The sequence below is a fragment of the Abramis brama genome (assembly GCF_963993115.1).
Source record: "Abramis brama genome assembly, chromosome: 1".
Taxonomy (NCBI): Eukaryota; Metazoa; Chordata; class Actinopteri; order Cypriniformes; family Leuciscidae; genus Abramis; species Abramis brama.
The window spans coordinates 16,957,813-16,978,322 of NC_139963.1; the positions used below are offsets into that span (position 1 = coordinate 16,957,813).

At 39.0% G+C, this 20,510-nt stretch overlaps 1 protein-coding gene across 1 annotated transcript in view; it reads left to right on the forward strand.

The window, feature by feature from the left end:
* Positions 1-20,510, forward strand: part of gas7a (growth arrest-specific 7a) — a 57,692-nt gene that overhangs the window by 3,316 nt on the left and 33,866 nt on the right. Inside the window, exons 2-3 of the mRNA XM_084131041.1 lie at positions 12,197-12,317; positions 19,432-19,500. Coding sequence (XP_083987167.1) covers positions 12,197-12,317; positions 19,432-19,500 — 190 coding nt within the window. The remainder of the gene's footprint in view (positions 1-12,196; positions 12,318-19,431; positions 19,501-20,510) is intronic.

Here is a 20,510-nt window from a genome sequence, read left to right on the forward strand (position 1 = left end):
ATCATCTGGCAAATGCTAAAAATGGTCCCGCTGCATCAGTGACCTGCAAGTCATGTGGAAAAAAAGGACACTTCGCAAATGTTTGCAAATCCACAGTTAACCCTCTGGGGTCGACAAATGCGCTGGTGCGTTTTGCTGGATTTTTTTCACATAGCAGCAAAATAGACTTAAAATACTCCGTTATTAGACATAATAGACATAAGAAATATGAAAAAATAAATGTAAAAATAAAAATAAGATGTAAAATGTCCACTTACAATCGAAACAAAACATGTTTTGTAAAATAAAGAAAATAAACAGGCTATGCTTTCTGCCTCTCCGTCTCCGTGAACTTTTTACAAAACTCTAACTTTTCTCTAAACTTAAACAAAACTCAGCGAATACTCTCACAGGCATGAGCAATATATATTTTATTAACCCTCTGAGGTCTGAGCTGTTTTCTGGGCCCTGGAGGTGTTCTGACATGCTCTGACATTTCTGGTTATTTCTGTTACTTGTGACATTTTCATGGCTAAAGTCTAATTACACTGTATTCAGCACAAACTCTGCTACAATAATATATCAGCAGCATGTATGTAAAAGTTTGTAGTTTTGAGATAATGACATTTATGCGTGGTTTTTGAAAATACAAAAAAAAATTCTCACTGAAATAAGGCCATGAAACCCATACTGATTATTTCTTCACAAGACTTTTGAAAATTGTATGACGTAGCCTAGAATATTTGCTGCAAAACTATGTGAAAATCACCCTGACTGCTCATTCAGATAAGACAATATATTGATTTAAAAATTTTACGACGTGTTTTGTGTGAAAAAGCCTTATGCGAGAGCTCATTAATATGTAAGCTTTTCTCACCTGAGAAAGACAAAGAACCTCCCCTAACGGCCCTATTAGGAGCTATCAGGCCCCTATCATTCTGAGCAACCTTGCACAATACTGTAAATGAGGAGATTTAAAAAATAATGGCTTTTAAATTGTTTGGATTTATTTACAACACAACATAATCCAAAGATACACAACAAATGCCAAAAAAGCACTTCAAAGACAGAGACCTTTGTGCCATTCCTAAAAACATTGTACATACCTTTCATTTCCAAGATTTTCACTTTACCATGTTCACGTACTGAGACTCATGTGAATGTTGAAGTCCTCAGTGGCATCTGGGACCTGAAAAAAAAAAAAGTGAACATACTGATATCAAGAGAAAGGCCTGCACGATTTTGGAAATAAATATTAGATTTTTCTGGTTAAAATTGCTTTTTAAAATTCACAGAATACACACACACACACACGTTTCCAACGATATATAATATAATGAACACCAGGTTTGTTGTGCCTTGTAGGCATAAGGTATATGCGCAGTGCGGATAAAATAATAATAACAATAAATAACCTATAGCAGCCTATAAATCTTCCAAAAGAAGCTAGAGAAAAATATATTGATTATCATGTTACTTCAAATGTTTCCATCCGTTATGATGATATGAAATGAGATAATAATAAAAACATGAAGCCGTTTGGTGCGTTTTGCTTTCATCCAAAATATGATACATTCAAACGCGATCGCTTGCAAAATATGATACATTCAAACGCGATCGCTTGCAAAATATGATACATTCAAACGCGATCGCTTGCAAAATATGATACATTCAAACGCGATCACTCTCAAATATAAAACATTATGGTTACCATAAACATATCTATGTTTGAGCAGATATCCACAAACACAGTAAACACATATGATACATTCAAACGCGATCGCTTGCAAAATATGATACATTCAAACGCGATCGCTTGCAAAATATGATACATTCAAACGCGATCACTCTCAAATATAAAACATTATGGTTACCATAAACATATCTATGTTTGAGCAGATATCCACAAACACAGTAAACACGGGTCTAAATATTATAATATTCCCCATATATCTAGCAACAGTTCAGCTGCAACGTGACATTTATGCAACAATAACAAACTAGGCTATGTAAGAATTTCTTACCTTATCTTTCTTGTCTTCAAATTGCGTTCTTCTTCTTCTGAGGTAGCCTAAATCCAATGTAAGCTCAGGCACGTCTTTCAAACTCGACGAAAAGTGAAGTGAAGTGTTTTGTTGTTGAGGTAACGAGCGCGTTCGCGTTCCATGTGGAGATTTGCATGTGAATATCTTTTGCGCGAGTAGGCGTGGCCAAATTAACTGTAATGAGCAAGCGTTTGAGAAGCTGGACATCTTGTTGGTTTTATACAAATTACTTAAACAGAGAATATTTGTTTTCGTTTTGAATCCGATCATTTAAAAGTACACACTTAAATGTTTATAAAGGTATATGGCTCATAAATGTGTGACAAGTATTCGCTGAGTTTTGTTTCAGTTTATAGACGTGCTCAAGAAAAAAAAGTTCACCGCGACGGAGAGGCAGAAAGCACACCCTGTTTATTTTCTTTATTTTACAAAAGCACAATGTTTTGATTTGATTGTAAGTGGACACATACAAAAGGAGAAATATCACAGATTCTTTTTTTATATTTCTTTTTTCTGTATGACCATAAATGATGGAGTAATTTAAGTTTATAGTGCTACAATGTGGAGAAAATCCGGCAAAACGCGTCGGCGCGTTTGTCGACCTCAGAGGGTTAACATTTAAGTGTCTATTAAATTATCTAATTAAAAACAAAAACAAATATTCTCTATTTATGTAATCTGTATGAAAAGAGACAGATGTCAGTCGTTCTCATGGCAACTCATTATCTGCTAATGTGAACACACCTATGGAGAGCACGCGCTATTGAAACGCAAATGATCTGAAGCGACCCATGCAAACGCCCACTTCAACTCGATAAAACTCATCAAGTTTTATCAGATTCATGTACTTTATGTCGTCCTACGACGCTGGGAGGAATAATAATAGCGTAATAGTAATATAATCCTGGAAAAATGTACCTTAGAAGTGCTGGTTTCGGTTTCATTTCGAGGAGCAACGGATCCAGCTGAGGAATGTGTATAGTGAGTTCTTTATTCTTAAGTGCTTTGTTCTAATCGCAATATAGTGTATGTAAACTGCAGAAAGACTTTAAATATGAATCGCGTGTCTACGTGTGAATGTACGGCACAGATATGCGCTGTTGTGTACTACAGGCACTAGTAAACATGCTATTTTTACATGAACATGAACACATCTACTAGTTTAGCTTTTCCCAAACTATATTGTTATACTGAGATGAGTAAAAATCAATTGAAATATGTTGAAATAAAATGTCTTTGTATAAGCAATGAACTGCAAATTAACATTTATATGCCTTATATTAATATATCATAAAAATGATATGTTACAGACGAAGTATGAATGTTTAAACAAGATTTTGTTGACTAGTTTTGGAAAGATTATAAAGTTTTTACTGTAAAATAGACTACTGTCGCATCAAATAAGCTTTTGTTCGCCAATTTCTGCTCATATGTTAAATATATGGTATGGGATGTTTTGTCAAAAATAAAGAATATTGAATTATCAACTAAGATGTTATTATAGTGTTTGTTCCAATGTATATTCAAACTAATGAATCCTTAACTTTGAAATACGTATGATAAAATTTATGGTTTTTACAAAGAAAGATTACACTTGAAATATTGTTAAAATTGTTGTTGATTTACATGTAAAAAACTATTTAATAAAATAGCAAAAAATATATTTACAAGGTAGATGTAAACAAAATCTTAATGGGTCAATATAAGCCTTCTCATTAAATGATTTATTATTGTGTTTTATTAGTGACAAATTTGGGGAGATGATAAATATTCCAAAACTTTCTGAAAGCATAGTATGAGAATTAACTGCACAATTACTAGAAATGTTTACCTTGGATATTATACAATTTGCATGCATACAAAATTTGTGGGAAAAGACAAGACACTTTTTTTCAAGATGTTTCCAACTCTAACTTTGAACCAATTCTGTAGAATGGCCCATATAGCCTATTTGAACAGGATTTATTTCCAGGTATGACTATACTCAAAATGTGCTTTTGACTTTCATTTATATTTGGATTATATTGTTAACTATATTCTAAATAAATTAAATGCAATATATATATATATATACAGTGCAATGCATAAGTTAATACACCCATGCTAAAGTTGACTAAAAAGAGGAATAAAAAATCATATTTTGGAAATTGAACTTAATGCCTTAATTTAAAAAATTAGGAAAAATCCAACCTTTTAGGACACCAATTTTCTTTGTGAATGAATAATGTATCGTAAATAAATAAATGTTCTTCCTTAAAATACATGGTGCATAAGTGTGTACACCCCTATGTTAAATTCCCATAGAGGCAGGCAGATTTTTATTTTTAAGTATTTTTTTATTATTAATTTTTAGGATACTATGCATCCTGATAAAGTTCCCTTGGCCTTTGGAATTAAAATAGCCCCACATCATCACATAGCCTTCACCATACCTAGAGATTGGCATGGTTTTATTTCAGTTAGCCTAATAGCTGGTTTGATTTGCATTGAGAGATGATCTTATGGAAAGTACACCATGCCAATCTCTAGGTATGGTGAATTATTCTTTTCCTATTGTTTTACGTCCAAGATTCTGGCCGTGAGAACAAAAAAAATGGCGGACATTTCTTTCACTTTTAGTAAAAAAATCTATATTTTGAGTTAGTTTCTGCATAAAAATAAGTTTTGATTACATTTCTAGCGAGAAATATATATTTTATTTTCATAATATTCACTCAGTGAATGTACATAATCACTCGATAAAAGGAGATGTGAGGTCTTGTGCTGGTGAAACGTTTATCAAACGAGAATGTAAGGGTGGATTTCCTGCAGTGCTTCAAGCTGCAAGACTGCCGAATGACTAAAGAAAAGTTGTCAGCAAGATGGTAGAAAACTGTACATTTCTTGTCTATTCCACCCACTGCTACTTATACCAACGACGGAAATAAGCACAGTTACAATAGCTTAATATGTGGGAGAGCGTTGCTATAGAGAGTGACAATACTGTATTGCAATATGTAGCACTTCAAAGTCAATACCAAATCAAAACTAATTAGCACATGTAATTGAAAAGGTTTAATGACAAAATATGGTTATGGTTACACTTAAAATAGTTACAAATGTATGAGATGATGATAATTTATACCATTAATCTTACCCAGCATATATGAAAAATGTTACCAGAGAGAGAGAGAGAGAGAGAGAGAGAGAGAGAGAGAGAGAAAGAAAAGAGGAGGTAAAGGAAGAGAGCCCCAAGAAAGGGACCCAGAGAATCAGAGAGCCAGAGCGTAAAAAGAGACAGAGCAAAAATTACAATCTTCTTTTATCCCTTCCGTGACCATGTGACTAAAACCCAATTGTGAGACATTCAAACTGACCAATCAGATTATTATAACTTCCCCCACCGCACTAAAGGTGTGACAATTCAGACCCCCAAAGTACAAACATTTTGGCCTACAGGCCTAGATCACTATCAGTGATGGTCCTTGTTTCAATGGTCCTTGTGGTGGAAAGAGGGGGTAGAAAAACAGTCAAGCAAATTTCTTTGTTCGTTTCAAATATCTTGGATTATTTCAATTCTACAAGAACGAAGAACATAGAGAATAAAGTGGCTGGAAAGTAAGCAATGCTGCGTCCATATGATCTTTGCTGATACTATGTGAAAATATAAATGTGCCCATACTATTTACAAGTTCATTTTGGGGTTTTGATTTAAAGTTCAAAAAGCACAATGTTTGTTTTCATACTGTACATTGCTGCAGCACCTTTTTTCACCTTCTGCCTGAAATGCTCTATTTTATTTCCTGTCTCTTTAAAGCCCATCTTTCTGAAAAGCACAGTCTGTGGTGATTGGTCAGCCGGCCCCAGTCTTTTGTGATTGGTCTACTGCTTAGAGCGTATGTGGGAAATGTGACACACCTTACCGTAACCGGGTTTCAGCTCCTGTGGCTTCATGAGCAGCTGTAAACAGTATTATGTCTATGGTAACAATAGCATCAGTATACTGGAAGTTTATATATAAAAAAATAAAAATAATTCTCCTCACATAGCAATACCACTTACCCAACTGTTCTTTGAGGGTGGGCCAAAGCAGCCAGCAGGCGGGTATTATGCAAATGTGTTTCATGGTGATATAGCTACACAGAAATAATGGCAGGACAAACAAGACGGTTAAGGCAAGTGTTCTTTGCTGGAGAGATTGACTCATTTGTCATGGACTTTGTTCATTTATACCATTTGATTTCATTCAATACATCAAAACCGAATTTTTTTTTTAGTCGAAATTAAAGCTTATTTTAAGGTAATTTTAAGGTAATTTTGTGTAACTGGGTAAATTAATCTCATCATGATCTCAGGTGATAAATTAATCCAGCCATAGTAAAGTTCTTCAGCAACAAGTTGCCTCTTGATACTTCAGCAAACAAATTGTAAATATTGCAGTAGCATCCTTTTTGGTCAATGCATCTTGTTATAGCTTATTATTTTTGTATTTATTACTTTTTTACACTCTTAATAAAAATAAAGGTTCCTCAGGGGGTTTTCACAGCAATGCCAGAAGGACCATTTTTGTTTTCTCAAAGAACCTTTCAGTGAACAATTCTGAAGAGGGCCTTTTTTTTTTTTAGTTTGAATGACATTTTAAAGATCTAGAGAACCTTTGTGCAATGGACAGTGTCTATGGACGTTAAAGGTTCTTCAAGGAATCATAGATGCCAATAAATAACCTATATTTTTACTTTAAATGATACTAAAGGGTCATACTGTACAGCCCCAGTAAAGTATGTCAGATTGTGGTAGTCTGCTGCATCCATTATAACTCTCAACCAACCCACAAGATAGAGATTTCATAGTTAAAATGGTGTTCAGCTCTGATATTTTGCCCATGTTTGTGCCTTTACCTGATTTATATAATTCCTTTAGTGAACTGGTTGCTAAAACAACACAAATAGAATGTGCAAATAAATGTGAATTATTTCCTTCGTGTCTCCCTCTAAGCCTGTGTTCACCTATTTCAGTCATTTATTCATATTCCTTAATGAAATGCTGTCAAAAAAACAATAATTGTATCAAATTTCAGACCTTGCCATTGCATCTCTGAGAGTATCTGTATTCTCAAGCCCCTGCTGTTGACATTCCCCCTGTCTCTATAAATCCTCCTCTTGTCTTGAAGGAGAACAGAAAAAGCCCACGTCAAATGAATTCTGGTTTGTTTTATAGTAATATTCATTGGCTTTCTCTAGTAGTACGGCTCTTCTGTTTGGATTTGGGCCAAAGCAGATTCCCTCATACATTTGTGAGAGGGTTATGTTAGTAGCCCCTATTGAAAACAGCTCAGCTTATGAATTGAGTTAATCTTTTTTTTTTAAATCGGTCAAATCATTGATACTGTATGTGGCCAGTTGGTTTCTATGGATACTAATAGTAGAGCTGGAGTCAGAGGCAGTATCAAATTATGATTTCTGCTATAATAATATGCTTGGCTTAGTGCCTGTTGATTACTGAAAATCACAATAATGTTGAGTCTAAATTTAGGACGTGGTTGCACTATTTGTTGGTTTTGGAATGGTCCGTCCCTTGTAAAACTGAACTTTATAATTAGTACACATAATCATAGGATAATCACATCAAAACATAATCAGCAAATTTGTGTGCCAATTTTGGAGTATTATTGTGTATCAACTTAAAATGGAAGAAAATACTGTAAAATACTGTAAGTTTAAATATTTTTTTCTTCTTTTTTTTTTCTTTTTTACATTCACATTACATTTTTACATTGTACTTTTTTCACATTCACCAAATTGAATAATATAACTATCTCGTTCTGTTTTCTTGACTGGTCAGAAATCATTTGATTTTGTTGCGATTTTTACAAATAGGCCTATGTGAATTTATATGTGAGTACTAAGTTTGAACAGGAAAAAAAGCATATGTCTGATGAAAAAAGTAAATATTTATCAAATAATACTTTAAGAGTTTGCTGTATTAGCAGAGTTTGTAAAATGACGATAACTAATTTATATCTATTAACCTAATCCATTTTAAAGCGGACCTTATGCCACTTTTCACAAGCTGTAAAATAAGTCTCTGATGTCCCCAGAGTGTGGAAGGGAGGTTTAGCTCAAAATACCCCACAGATTATTTTTTTAGCATGTTAAAATTGCCATTTTTGGGGGGTGAGCAAAAACGTGTGTCCTTATAAATGCAAATGAGCTGCTGCTCCCGGGCCCCTTTCAAGAAGAGGGCGGAGCTTCAAGAGCTCATGCTCCGGTGGCAACAAAACAGGACAATCTCACACACTGAAAAGGTCAGTACCGGTGTTCAGTTCGAATCAGAGTCGGACTACAGAGCCAGAGAATATATGCTGCATGAAGTTAGAACAGGTATAGTTTAGTTTAATTACAGTCTTATGCTGTCATCTTAATTTTATCCACTATTAGTACAAGCCTGTTGTAGCATACCCCATCCGAATGATGAGCAAAACTTTACTGATGAGTTTTTTAGTATAATAAGTTTATTGTACATCACACAAAAGATGAAGCGTCCGTTTTCACTCCAGAAAATCACTGTAAGAGCTGAATACAGTACAGTACAATACACAGTACAAGTGCGCATTAAATTATTATCCGTAAACTCTCTCTCTCCCCCTTGCATTATCATCAACATACACAGAGAATTACACAAAAAACACTGAACAAATATATAAAGACTTAATGCCTTTTCGGGGGGTACTTAATAAACTGGTAAACTTTATATCCATAAAATGAACTGTAATAAAGTTTGTGCTTTCCCTTTCATTACTGCAGTGTCGCTCTGGAGGCTATAAGCTGGATCAGGAACTGTTACTGATCCATCATTGAAATAATGCTCAATTACAAAGTTGTAAAGGTAATTTCAATATAATATATTAATTAATTCCTTAAATTTTTTTATAGAAAACAACACTACACTGTATAAATGGGTTTTTATGCATCAAAATAGCTGCATTTGAATGTTTTGTCATCAAAAGATTTGAAAACCCCTTCCTTAAACAACCATAAAGTTCAATTACAAAGTTGAAAAAAGAAAAATTACTTTCTCTAAAGTAATTTCCTAATCTGATATCCTGAAAAAAGTTTGTATTTAAATTCTGTCAACTATAGCGGCCAGTTGAATGCTTTTTAGTTGCTTTTGCTGACGGATACTTCCCTTTTTCCTGGGTTTCACTAAAATGACTGCTTGTGGCATGGAACAAAAGCTGCTTCATGGAGAAAAACCTCCACTTTCCGTGCTTCCTTCACAGACTTTTAGTAGATGAGGCAGATAGATAAAGGGACAGATGTAGGTAGAGAGGTTCAGACAGAGAGAAAAGTGGGGGTGGACGGAGTAGGTGTGGAATCTCTTTTATGTTATGCATCAAAAGAGGGATCAGACCACAGTAGTCCTCACTGACTGCTGCTGTAAAATGCACGATCGCCTGTGCTATTCAGTTATTAGCCCTTAATATCTTTTTGCCTTATTCTATGAGTTGCTCTGAGATGGCCAGTGTTCATTCTTTTTTTAAACACTGTTTAATTGCTGCACTAAAAATGTTTGTTTTCAAATAGCTTTCCTGAACAGTTCCATATGGTTATATTTATATGCAAGTAAAACAGTTGGTGACTTAAACATATGGCTGCCGGTGGAGCCGGTGGGAGTGTGGAGCCGATGGGTCGATAGGCCGAGATGGGAGTCCAGGGCTCAGAGGCCCAAGGTACAGCCAGGGGATCGACACACCAGGGCAGAGCTGGAGACCAGGAATCCCAAAGTGGATCAGAGCAGCAGGGCAGAACCACAGAAGGCAGAGCCGAGAGGCTGAAGGGAGACAGTGAGGGTGAGGCCAAACTTGAGGGCTTTTGTTCTGGCTTTTGGCAGAGGAGAAGGGAGAGAGATGATAAACAATTAGCGACGAAGGAAACTTGGAGCTGGGTGGAACCAGTGGTCACGTAGAAGACTTGGAGCTGGGCGGAACCCTTAGCGACGAAGGAGACATGGAGATGGGCAGAACCATTAGCGACAGAGGAGACTTGGAGCTGGGCGGAACCCTTAGCGACGAAGGAGACATGGAGATGGGCGGAACCCTTAGCAACGAAGGAGACATGGAGATGGGCGGAACCAGCGGCGAATGAAGGAGACTTGAAGATGGGCGGAACCCTTAGCGACGAAGGAGACTTGGAGATGAGCGGAACCAGTGGCGACAAAGGAGACTTGGAGATGGACCGAACCATTAGCAACGAAGGAGACTTGGAGATAGGCAGAACCATTAGCGACAGAGGAGACTTGGAAATGAGCTGAACCATTAACGACAAAGGAGACTTGAAGATGAGCGGAACCAGTGGCGATAAAGGAGACTTGAAGATAGGCGGAACCAGTGGCGACAAAGAAGACTTGAAGATGAGCGGAACCAGTGGCGACAAAGGAGACTTGAAGATGGGCAGAACCATTAGCAACGAAAGAGACTTGGATATGAGTGGAACCAGTGGCGACAAAGGAGACTTGGAGATGGGCGGGCCAGCTGCGATAAAGGAGACTTGGAGCTGCGCGGGACCAGCAACGACGAAGGAGACAGAAGACTGGATGGCATCAGTGGGGACTGTAGACCATAAAACACTACATCATCCATCTCATCTAATAGTACGTCAGTGGGGACTCAGCTCAGCAGACTCAGCTCAGCAAACTCAGCTGGAGGATGTGTGGGACTCCATGCCCTCGAACTACATAATGGGATAGACATTGGGGCTGGCATGATTATCTTCATGTGAGATTCCCTGATCTCTGGTAAGTCCAGCCACCCATAATAGTTAGCCCCAATCCGAGAAATTTATTTCAGAGTGATGTCATCAATGTTGGAGAGCTTGGCCAACTCCTAGAACCGGGCGAAATACTCCAACAAGGGAAGACCTTCTCGAACGAGATCAGTGAAAGCATCAGCTAGACCACGTTTTTTTGTGTTCCAGTATTCTATAATATCAGGTCAGGCAAAGGAAGATGAGATGGAGAGGTGGATCCAGAAGCAGATGTAAAACTTTATTTATAAACAAAAACAAAGATAATCCTTATATCAGGAGTAGTCAAACCTAACAGCTTTGGCATCAGAACAAAATCAATACTTGACGAAACTGAAAAGAAACACAAGGCTATTAATACACACTGGGGGCAAACAAGCTATATTAACCAGACACAGGAGAACTGAATGGTATATAAAAATTCAAGGCAGACCATGACAATGTTTTAATAATATAATATTTAAATGCTTAAAAGAATGTAGTTTTTATTGTTGGGGCTAATTCCACATTACGTAACGGGTTAAACAAATGATATAATACACTAGAGGTGTGCGAAATGCCAAAAATATCATATAACTTTTTTTTTTTCAGGCAGGATCACTATCTTATCACAATTCGTTGTTGGATTTTGAGTCTATTTTGCAAGTCATTGAGCAATACAGCCAGACAAATTTACCTATTTTTAAATGTAGTCTGACAAGGTAACAAAAGAAAAAAGAAAAACAATGACAGACCATTTAGACCAAAGGCGGGCGATACGACCAAAATCTTATTTCACTTTATTTTATTTAACTATTTTATCTTTGTTATTAAAATTAAGGATAAAGATGCAAATGACAAATTATAGGACAAATACAATATGGTTCAAATGAAATGCTTTAATTTTTCAGCTACAGTAGTTGTATTTAAAAGTAGCATTCACGTGAGAAATTGTATGTAAAACACTACATAGACTTCACTGTATTAATTAAATATACACTGATTCTTATTAAAGCTACTGAAGTTATTCAGTCAAGACCAGTAAGTGTTTTCTCTTGTATTTTGTTGTTTGATTAACATTAACGACATAGATTGCAGTAGGTTTATAGGCTGCCTGTCACTTTAAGACCAAAAGCGCGGATATTGACACACATGCATAATATTCTGACACGCATCCGAACTATTTATTCACTTAAAATATAAATGACTGTGTTTATGTAGCTTGTGTGTATTTGACAGTTTAAGCGCAATATAACTACTCACGTGGCGCTGTGTGGCTTTTGTTGTGCACGCGCTTCGGGTGAACGCGCTCAGAAAGCTTATGTGAGCTTATGTCAAGCTTTATTATAAATTTATTTATTTATATCTGTTTATATTTATATCTATGCATCTTGTTGCTGCTTGTTTCTGTAGCAGAAGCCAGTAGTCTGCTGTATGCCAACAGAGGAAATCGAGAATGCGTCTCTTCCTGTGGGTTGGAAAAGCTACAGATCACCTGAGGGACGGAAATACTATGTTAACCCAAGCACTAAAGGTATTATTACTGATTTCCTCTGTGTCTTTGTTTATGTCAGTAAGCTTGTTTTGGCTGTCTAGAGTTTGAGCAGTATTTTTATGGAAGCTGCTATATTTTCTTTCTTTTTTTTTAAGCTGCCAAAGCTTTTTTCTTGTCCCTTCTTGGAATAGGCTCGCTGAATCTATATAACGTTAACTGTTTTAAGAGACAAACAAAAACAAAGAAGTTCGGTGATTTATGCATTCAAAGGCGCTCTTTTGTAGAGAGACATTACAATAAAACAACAATGAAAAAACACATTAAAAAGCATATATTCAAATGGCTCATAACATTTAAAAAAGACAGTACAAATAATATCTCAAGAAAAAGGTTCTCACAAGAAAAGGCTCTCTCTTGTGTGAGAACCTTTTTCTTGAGACATTTTTTTGTTTGTTTGGAGGAAGGCATTTGTGGCCAAAACACGGGTTTACAGCCAATTATTTGAATATAATTTATATTATTATATATTTATATCTTTTTGAAATGTTCTATTATGAAATAGCAAGTTGAATAATTTTATTTATTTATTTTTCTGAATTGGATTATTGTTATTGGGTTGTCGTGCTTTGAAAATGAAACAGCATTCCTTTCAATAAAAGTACGGGTTTTCCTGATAATACTGCAACTTTTGCCAGCATATCTTTTATGTTGCTGATATACTGATGGTTTTAGGGAAAAATTATGCTTTTGGGCAATGTGCCATAGAGATAAAAACACTATGTATGTGCTACTAATGTTCTGTGCTTTGAGAATCCCGGTCAGGGTTTGTGGCATGGTACAGTGATCGCATCATAATATCTCAATTTCAGTTAGTCTGAAACAAATGCAGTGGTTTTTATATAGACCAGCATTTCTGACACCTGTGCACGTGACATGAATTGTCATACTGTATATAAAAGTAAAAAAGCTCCGAGCTAATTTCATTGCCCTTTCCAAATTTATCTCATTTACTGGTCTTTTCACTGCTGCTGTGGTACAGCTACAGTGATTCATTCATATACCCTCAGGCTTCTTTTTACATCTGTGCGTTGCCTGATAAAAATGCGAAACGTTGATAAGGTATCTCAGAATGTTGTTGTGTAATCATAGAATCCAGTTCTTCCACATACGGCGCCACAGGCTGGAAAACTTCATTAGCATTCTCCATCATCTTTATAGCCTATTCATCTGAAGAGGGACAAATCAAGCTGATCTGGATTAATCTGATAGTCTTCTCATGTCCCTTCTCACATACTGTTTTCATCTTTCTTCTTCCTCTTTTCTGACAAGCCCCAGCACGCTGCCTGGGACATATAAAGCTGCAATGACCTCTTGTTTTCCACTGAAGCGTAATTTAAGTGTATTTTGAATTCATGGCGGTTTAGTCATGCCAACTATCAGCAATTTAGAAGTTCAGAAGCCAAAGGACATTTCGTATAATGCAGGATAAAGACCAGATGGATAGATAGACGCACAAACTATACTGTATAAAGGCATGTTCAGCGAATATTTTCCCCAAACAATATTGGCGCTGTAATGTGGTAGTTACAAAGATATCCAGCCGAACCTTGACACCTTAGTGCACCTTAGTGCGACTAGCCCTTTCGTTTGGGATTTTGATATTATATCCTGATGTTGTTTTTGCTCTTCAGGTAACTGGATGTTGTGAAGGTTAAACTTTACTTTAAAACAACCATGCTGTTCAATGGTCTTTTGTAAACATGTGCTGTGCATTTCTGTTCATTCTGAGCTGGCACCCAGCATGATTCTCTAACAGTCTGGCACTAAACTATGACTGCCCTGTAAACACTGGCAGAACTGTCCAGAGGTGATCTGTTTGTACAGCGCCACAACCATGTGCTGCTGTTCTTCCACTGTAAACACTTTCTCTCTATGCTTATGCTTTGTTTCTCTTTGCTGAAAAAAATTTAAATGCTGTAGTCTATTCTGGACTGGTTCTTATTTGATCAACTAAATTAGACCTGCGCTAATTTTAACATGTACTGTATCTTTTGGGCATCGAATTGTGTTATCAAATTTCCATGGGAGCTTTCAGAACTGTCAGAATCAGAACTGTTAATAGGTCAGTGGTTCTCAGATGGTTTTGATTAAGGAGTAGTTCCGACCGACCAGCCGCTTCATTCGGGGCCCCTCCAGAGGACAGGATGTCCATCGCAGCATCGGAGGGTGAGCTGGGCTCTGGAGATGACGACTCGGCTGCGCTGCCTCCCTCTGGGAGACCAGCGTTGCCTGAGCCGGATCCAGAGATGGCAGCTATGCTTAAAAAGGCTGCCAAGGCGGTAGGGCTCGAGTGGAACGAACCACCGTGTTCCGAACTGTCTCGGTTGGATGATTGGTTTCTCGGAGCGGGTCGGTCTGTTTCTCAGCCCACCGCTCCGTTACCTTTCTTTCCTGAAGTGCATGAGGAGTTGACAAAGGCATGGACGGCACCTTTCTCTGCCAGAAATCGCCTGAGTAGCTCCTCCCCCCTCACCCAGGTCTCAGCGTGGAGCTGGCCGCAGAAGGTGTGTGTCTGTTCTGCCACTGGCTCCCAGAAAAGCAGAGCCAGCGGTACCCACATACTCAAAGAAATAGCAATTTCTCTCGTTACTGGGCCCCAAGAGGGCTAGTCTGGCGGTGTGTGACCCTACATAGCCTTGCACCCTTCAGCCCCCTCTTATTCGCCAGCCGGCAGCTGGGTGCGGTTCGAGGACCCGGTCATCCGCCTTCTCACGCATCCCCTGCCGCTTAGTAGAGTCAGGTAAGTGTTGCACTGCACACTCAGACCCCGTTTCGGGCCGCCTTCGGAAATTGAGGTTCCTGAGGGCTGCAAGGAGAATGAATAACCACTCTTACCCTTTTGGGACTTATCTCTGGTGCTACTGCACTGCAGAGACCTCCCCTGAGCCACTCCAGGCAGTGAGTTAAAAGTTCTGTTTTTAAAGAAACAGTTCTCCTGCTTGCTTGGTCTTTACTAGAGGGTAGGGACTTGTTTACATTCGGTCAGCGAATCGTGCCTGGAATTCGGGCCGGCTATCTCTCACGAAATCTGAGAAACCTAAAAATGCTTCCCAACCGGTCCAGCAGGCCCCAAACTGTACCATCAGACTCGGCTTGCGATTCATTTTGCTTGGCTTCCGCCCAGGCTCAGTGATATTCATCATACCTAAAAATTCATGCTCCTAAAAATTTGTGATATCCATCAGTGCTCCTGCCTTGTGTGCGCACGTCGCTGTCCTACTGGCGAAGGACACTATGTAGCCTCTCCCTCCAGCCGATATGCTACTCGCCCGCCACCTCCTCCTCTGGAGTCAGAAGCTGCTGAGATCGCTTCATTCCACGTATTACTGCTGGCCTGTTCAATCGTGCTGCATAAAAGCCTCACGACAGCCTGTGGCCCGGGGAGAGTGGAGACTCTGTCCCCAGGTGGTCCAGCTGTTTGGGACCACTTCAGGGCCGCACAGTTACATCTGTTGCTCCTCTGGACTCGTCCCTCCGCCAGTTGTTCTTTCTCCTGTCTGAGTGAACATCCCTCGACACAGAAAGACTGGCCACAGCTGGCCCCGGGGTCCTCACAGAAATATGTTCCCCAGTGTGCCATCTTGCACAAAAGTGCTGTGCTAAAGTCAGGGAGGAGATGGAGCAGGTCTTACTAGTTGCCCCTTATTGGCCCAACCTGACCTCTCTCCTCTCGACAGCCCTTCCTGACTCCTTCCTCTGAGTACATTCTCAGAGACGGGGCATGTTGGCACCCGCGTTCAGACTTTGGAAAGCTCCAGGTCTGGTTCTAAGAAGAACGGGACGCGGAGGTTGTGGTTACTAATGCAAGAGTTTTTTTGCCGTAGAGACCATCACTTCTGTGAGAGCACCTTCTCAAAAATGAGGCATGCTCCCCCTTAGAAGTGGAACCTATTAGTTGAACTGAGTCTTCTCTCCGTGAGGAGATCCCGAGTGTGTTAGATCACTTCAGTGCTTTCTTCCTGCAAGATTGGTTGGAGTGAGGCTGTCTCTTCCACCCTCAAAATGTATGTTGCCTCTAAATTGAGTTTGAGGTTTTGAAATTGAAATTTCTAAATTGAAATTGAGGTTCCTGAGGGCTGCAAGGAGAATGAATAACCACTCTTACCCTTTTGGGACTTATCTCTGGTGCTACTGCACTGCAGAGACCTCCCCTGAGCCACTCCAGGCAGTGAGTTAAAAGTTCTGTTTTTAAAGAAACAGTTCTCCTGCTTGCTTGGTCTTTACTAGAGGGTAGGGACTTGTTTACATTCGGTCAGCGAATCGTGCCTGGAATTCGGGCCGGCTATCTCTCACGAAATCTGAGACCCGGGCTGCATATGTGCCCAAGGTTCCTACCTCTCCTACGGGACCAGGTGGTGAGCCTGCATGCGCTGCCCTGGAGAAGGCAGACCCAGCCCTGGCTTTTCTCTGTTCGTCCGCTCCATTGTGGTTATACGTGCTCAGAATGCAAAGCCTGGATCTCAGACCAGCTCTTGTCTGTTACGGAGACCAGCAGAAGGGAAGGCTGTTTCCAAGCAGAGGTTGGCCCACTGTAATAGTGGTTGCCTTCATCTTGGTGAAGATTCCCAAGATGCACGTGCCCACCTGGGTGGTGAGCTCCTCCAAAGTGAGAGTTGCTCCTTTATAGGCGTTGACACAATGTGTCTTGCTGACGATGTTATAAAAGAGTTGGGGGCTGGGCGACACCTATCAAACATCCGCTAGAATATAGCCGATGTGTCGAACCGCTGCTTTCCATGGGCTCCCTTCACATGAAGTCAGTTTCACTGTAAGCCCGGTTCAAAGTGTCGGCTTGCTGCGCCATTCCCCTCCTATGCACTGGATACGTGCGCAAATTTGCTCCAGTGAGTTCCCCTTGTTAGCTTAACCCTGTTGAGTTCCTCCATACCCTTCGGCTTCGGACATGGCAGAGCGTCTGAAGCCAGGCCTTTCACTCGCATGCACTGGTGGAACCTGTTTTAGGCTGGGTCAATATGTTGTGATCCCTACGGCGATCCCATATGTGTATTCCATGGTACTGCTCCCTCTGGCGAGCCTGTGTCTTCACTGTTCGGTTGATCCTCCCCCTGTCATAGGCTGGAGTCATCCCATTGACACTCCATATGTTGTACTGCCTGGTCATTTGCCCAGTCCATTTGTGTTTTCTCCACGTTACCTCCCTTCGGTCAGAATGTGGCTTCCGCAGCGTCCCTTCCTTCCATTGATAGGGTACGCTTTCCCAGTGGTCCTGTGGAACAGCAGTGGCTTCCCAGGCCTAAGCCCTGTCCCTTCAATCCGCCTCAAGTTGTGGGGGGATCAGGAGGCATTTGTCTAGGCACTTGAAGGTGGCTGCTTTTCATGGGGGATCCCATTTAGTCGACGTCGACTACATTGAATGTGAACGACTGAAAGGGAACGTCTCGGTTGCGTATGCCACCCTCGTTCCCTGAAGGAGGGAACGGAGCCGTAGTCCCTTTGCCACTATTGCTGGACCACCACTGACTCCGAGTTACGCTCGGCTCCTCAGCGAAAAAGCAACTAGTGCATGCATCCACTTCCGTATTTATGCCGCGCCGTGGGGGCGGAGTGTGTGATGCAAATCACGCACACCAATTTCATTGGCTCGTTTCAATAGTACTCGAAGATGACTGGCTCCCTAAGCGTGATCCCATTCAGTCGACGTCGACTACGTCTCTGTTCCCTCCTTCAGGGAACGAGGGTTGCATACGCAACCGAGACGTTCCTGTCTCTATAAATCCCCTCCTTCTGAAAAGTGCAGTGTGCTCTGATTGGACGGCTGGATAAGTGTGTTGTGATTGGTCAACATAACCGCCAGTTAGGCATAGGCCTCACCCCCTTTATTTTGCTAATTTATGAATACTTGCCGTTAACAGTCACTCTGTAGTTTGTGCAGCAGCCTCCACAGCAGCAGAAGCCTCCTCCAGGTCCCAGTACCTGGCCGCTAGAATGTTATATTTATTTAGTGGGGGCGCTGTTGTCATAATAATAAAATGAAAAGTATTAAAAGAATGAAAAAAAGAAAAAGAATACTCAGACAACTTTATGTTACTTCAGTTTATGAATAAACAAAGCAGTAATTGATGTCTTAAATGACAAGCATTACACTTGTACATTAAATAATTTTATATTTCAGTTTTTTAATCTGTAATACAATTTTATCAAATGGATGATGAAAATAACTTGAATCCAAGAAGGTCTAAAATAATTGTAGAATTTTTATTTGAAGCTAAAGACCACATCAGCTGAAGTCATGCCACCCACACTTCATGTGTTGACGATGTAAAAAAGCAAACAAAAGTTGCTTTAATAACATTTAATAAAAATACAATGAACTTCATAGGCCCAATAATAGACAAAATTATTAACATGACATACACATGTATTTACACATAGAACAAACACTGGCTGTATTCGTTTTAGTTATAATACCAAATGAATTTGCATGAAAATACCATAAAGTTTGATTGGAGACACAACTATTAACGTCAACAACAAAACTTATGGGCAGCAGTTTATTTTCACTTTTAGAAGTTTTTAAATCGGTGTTATCCTGATTATGTACAATTATATAACCTCATTTAAAAAAAGAAAATTGCAGTTAGCATTGCTTTTTTCTGCGGATCATGACCCTATCACAACAGACAGAGAACCACTGCTGTACAGCTCTGGTTGGCCTATCTGAGGCTGATTAGAAAATTATGTTTGCACAAGAATGTTTCTGTGTGGGAAAATCGTTTTTGACTGAGTGCTTGGAATGAGGGATGCTGTTTTGCAAGAGTTAGCATAAAAAAATCCATCTTGATTCACAGGAAACATGGGGCGACTATGTAAGAAAAATATGGTAACAATTTTCAGCCATGGCTGTGAAAAAGAAAAATTGCTTTTACAATGTTATTCAGTAACTGCCCCCTACTTGGGCTGACTATGAGGGATATTGATTGAAGAAGAGCTTTAGTTTTATTTAATCAGAAACAGAAGACAGAAGACAATTTATGTGTACCGTCCTAAACCTAATGTAGAGCAATCAAAACTAGTAAGCACTACCAATATGAGTGGGGCATCATACTGTAAATAATGCCTGTGTTTATGTTAGAGACAACGTGGGAACGGCCAAGCACATCCACCACCATCTCGAAAGCTACTGGGTCTCACCGACACTCAGGTAATATTTCCACAAGAACTTGGAAACAATATTGATTTTCAATTCAATAAAATAGCTTTTATTATATAGATACAGAGTTTACAGTTTCCCCCGTTTTACAGTTTGCATCTTATATTCAAGAGACAATCTAATGAAACCTTGACAAACACAATTATGTTATTGCTAAAATACAGTAAATGTATTGCTAAATCATGCAATGACATACTCAGACCAATAAATCAAGTTTTTACCATTTTAAGATTATCTAAATGGGTTCATAACTTTATCATTACCTGCTTTGGCAATTAACAGTTAAAGGCATACATTTTAATTTTAAATTGCACTGGACAAAAATGTAAGGAGAGAGCATGGCGGACAGAAAAAGAAAAGGAACAAGGTCATCCACACACACAGCACACAATTTCATAAGAATAAACTATGTTTAATGCAATGCTAATTGGCACAGCCTTTATTATTGTATAGAATGTTATAAAATAACATATTTTCTGCTACATTCTGTGATAAGAAGCTACATCAGGTCACAAAAGGAAGTTATTTCAAACACTCGACTGACGTATTGTGAGTTTGGAACAAACATGATATTAATGTAATAAATTGTTGTGTTTTGATGCTATGCTAAGATAACATGCTAGCTAGCCTCTGCTAGGAGCTGTTGCTAGGAGCAATTATGTTTTATGACTAATTTTAATCCACTTAATATATTTAAGTATATTAAATAAGAATATTTATTTAATGGAAGGGCAATTGATACAGAGACAAATAATGTGAAGTTAGAAGTTTGATTGAAGAAATAAGGGATTTTACAGCTCTACTGCAGTCATCAACAAGCATGCCATACCACCATTACAAGCATAGCAGTCATCTCAGAAATCAAATCAAATGATCAAATAAAGCTTCGGTGGGAGAAATATGCATTTTGGGGGCCACCAAAATATTAGAATAATATATTAGAAAAGAGGTAGAAATAGAAGGGGAATGTGATAGAGCTGTGGAGAGAGTAAAATGTGAAC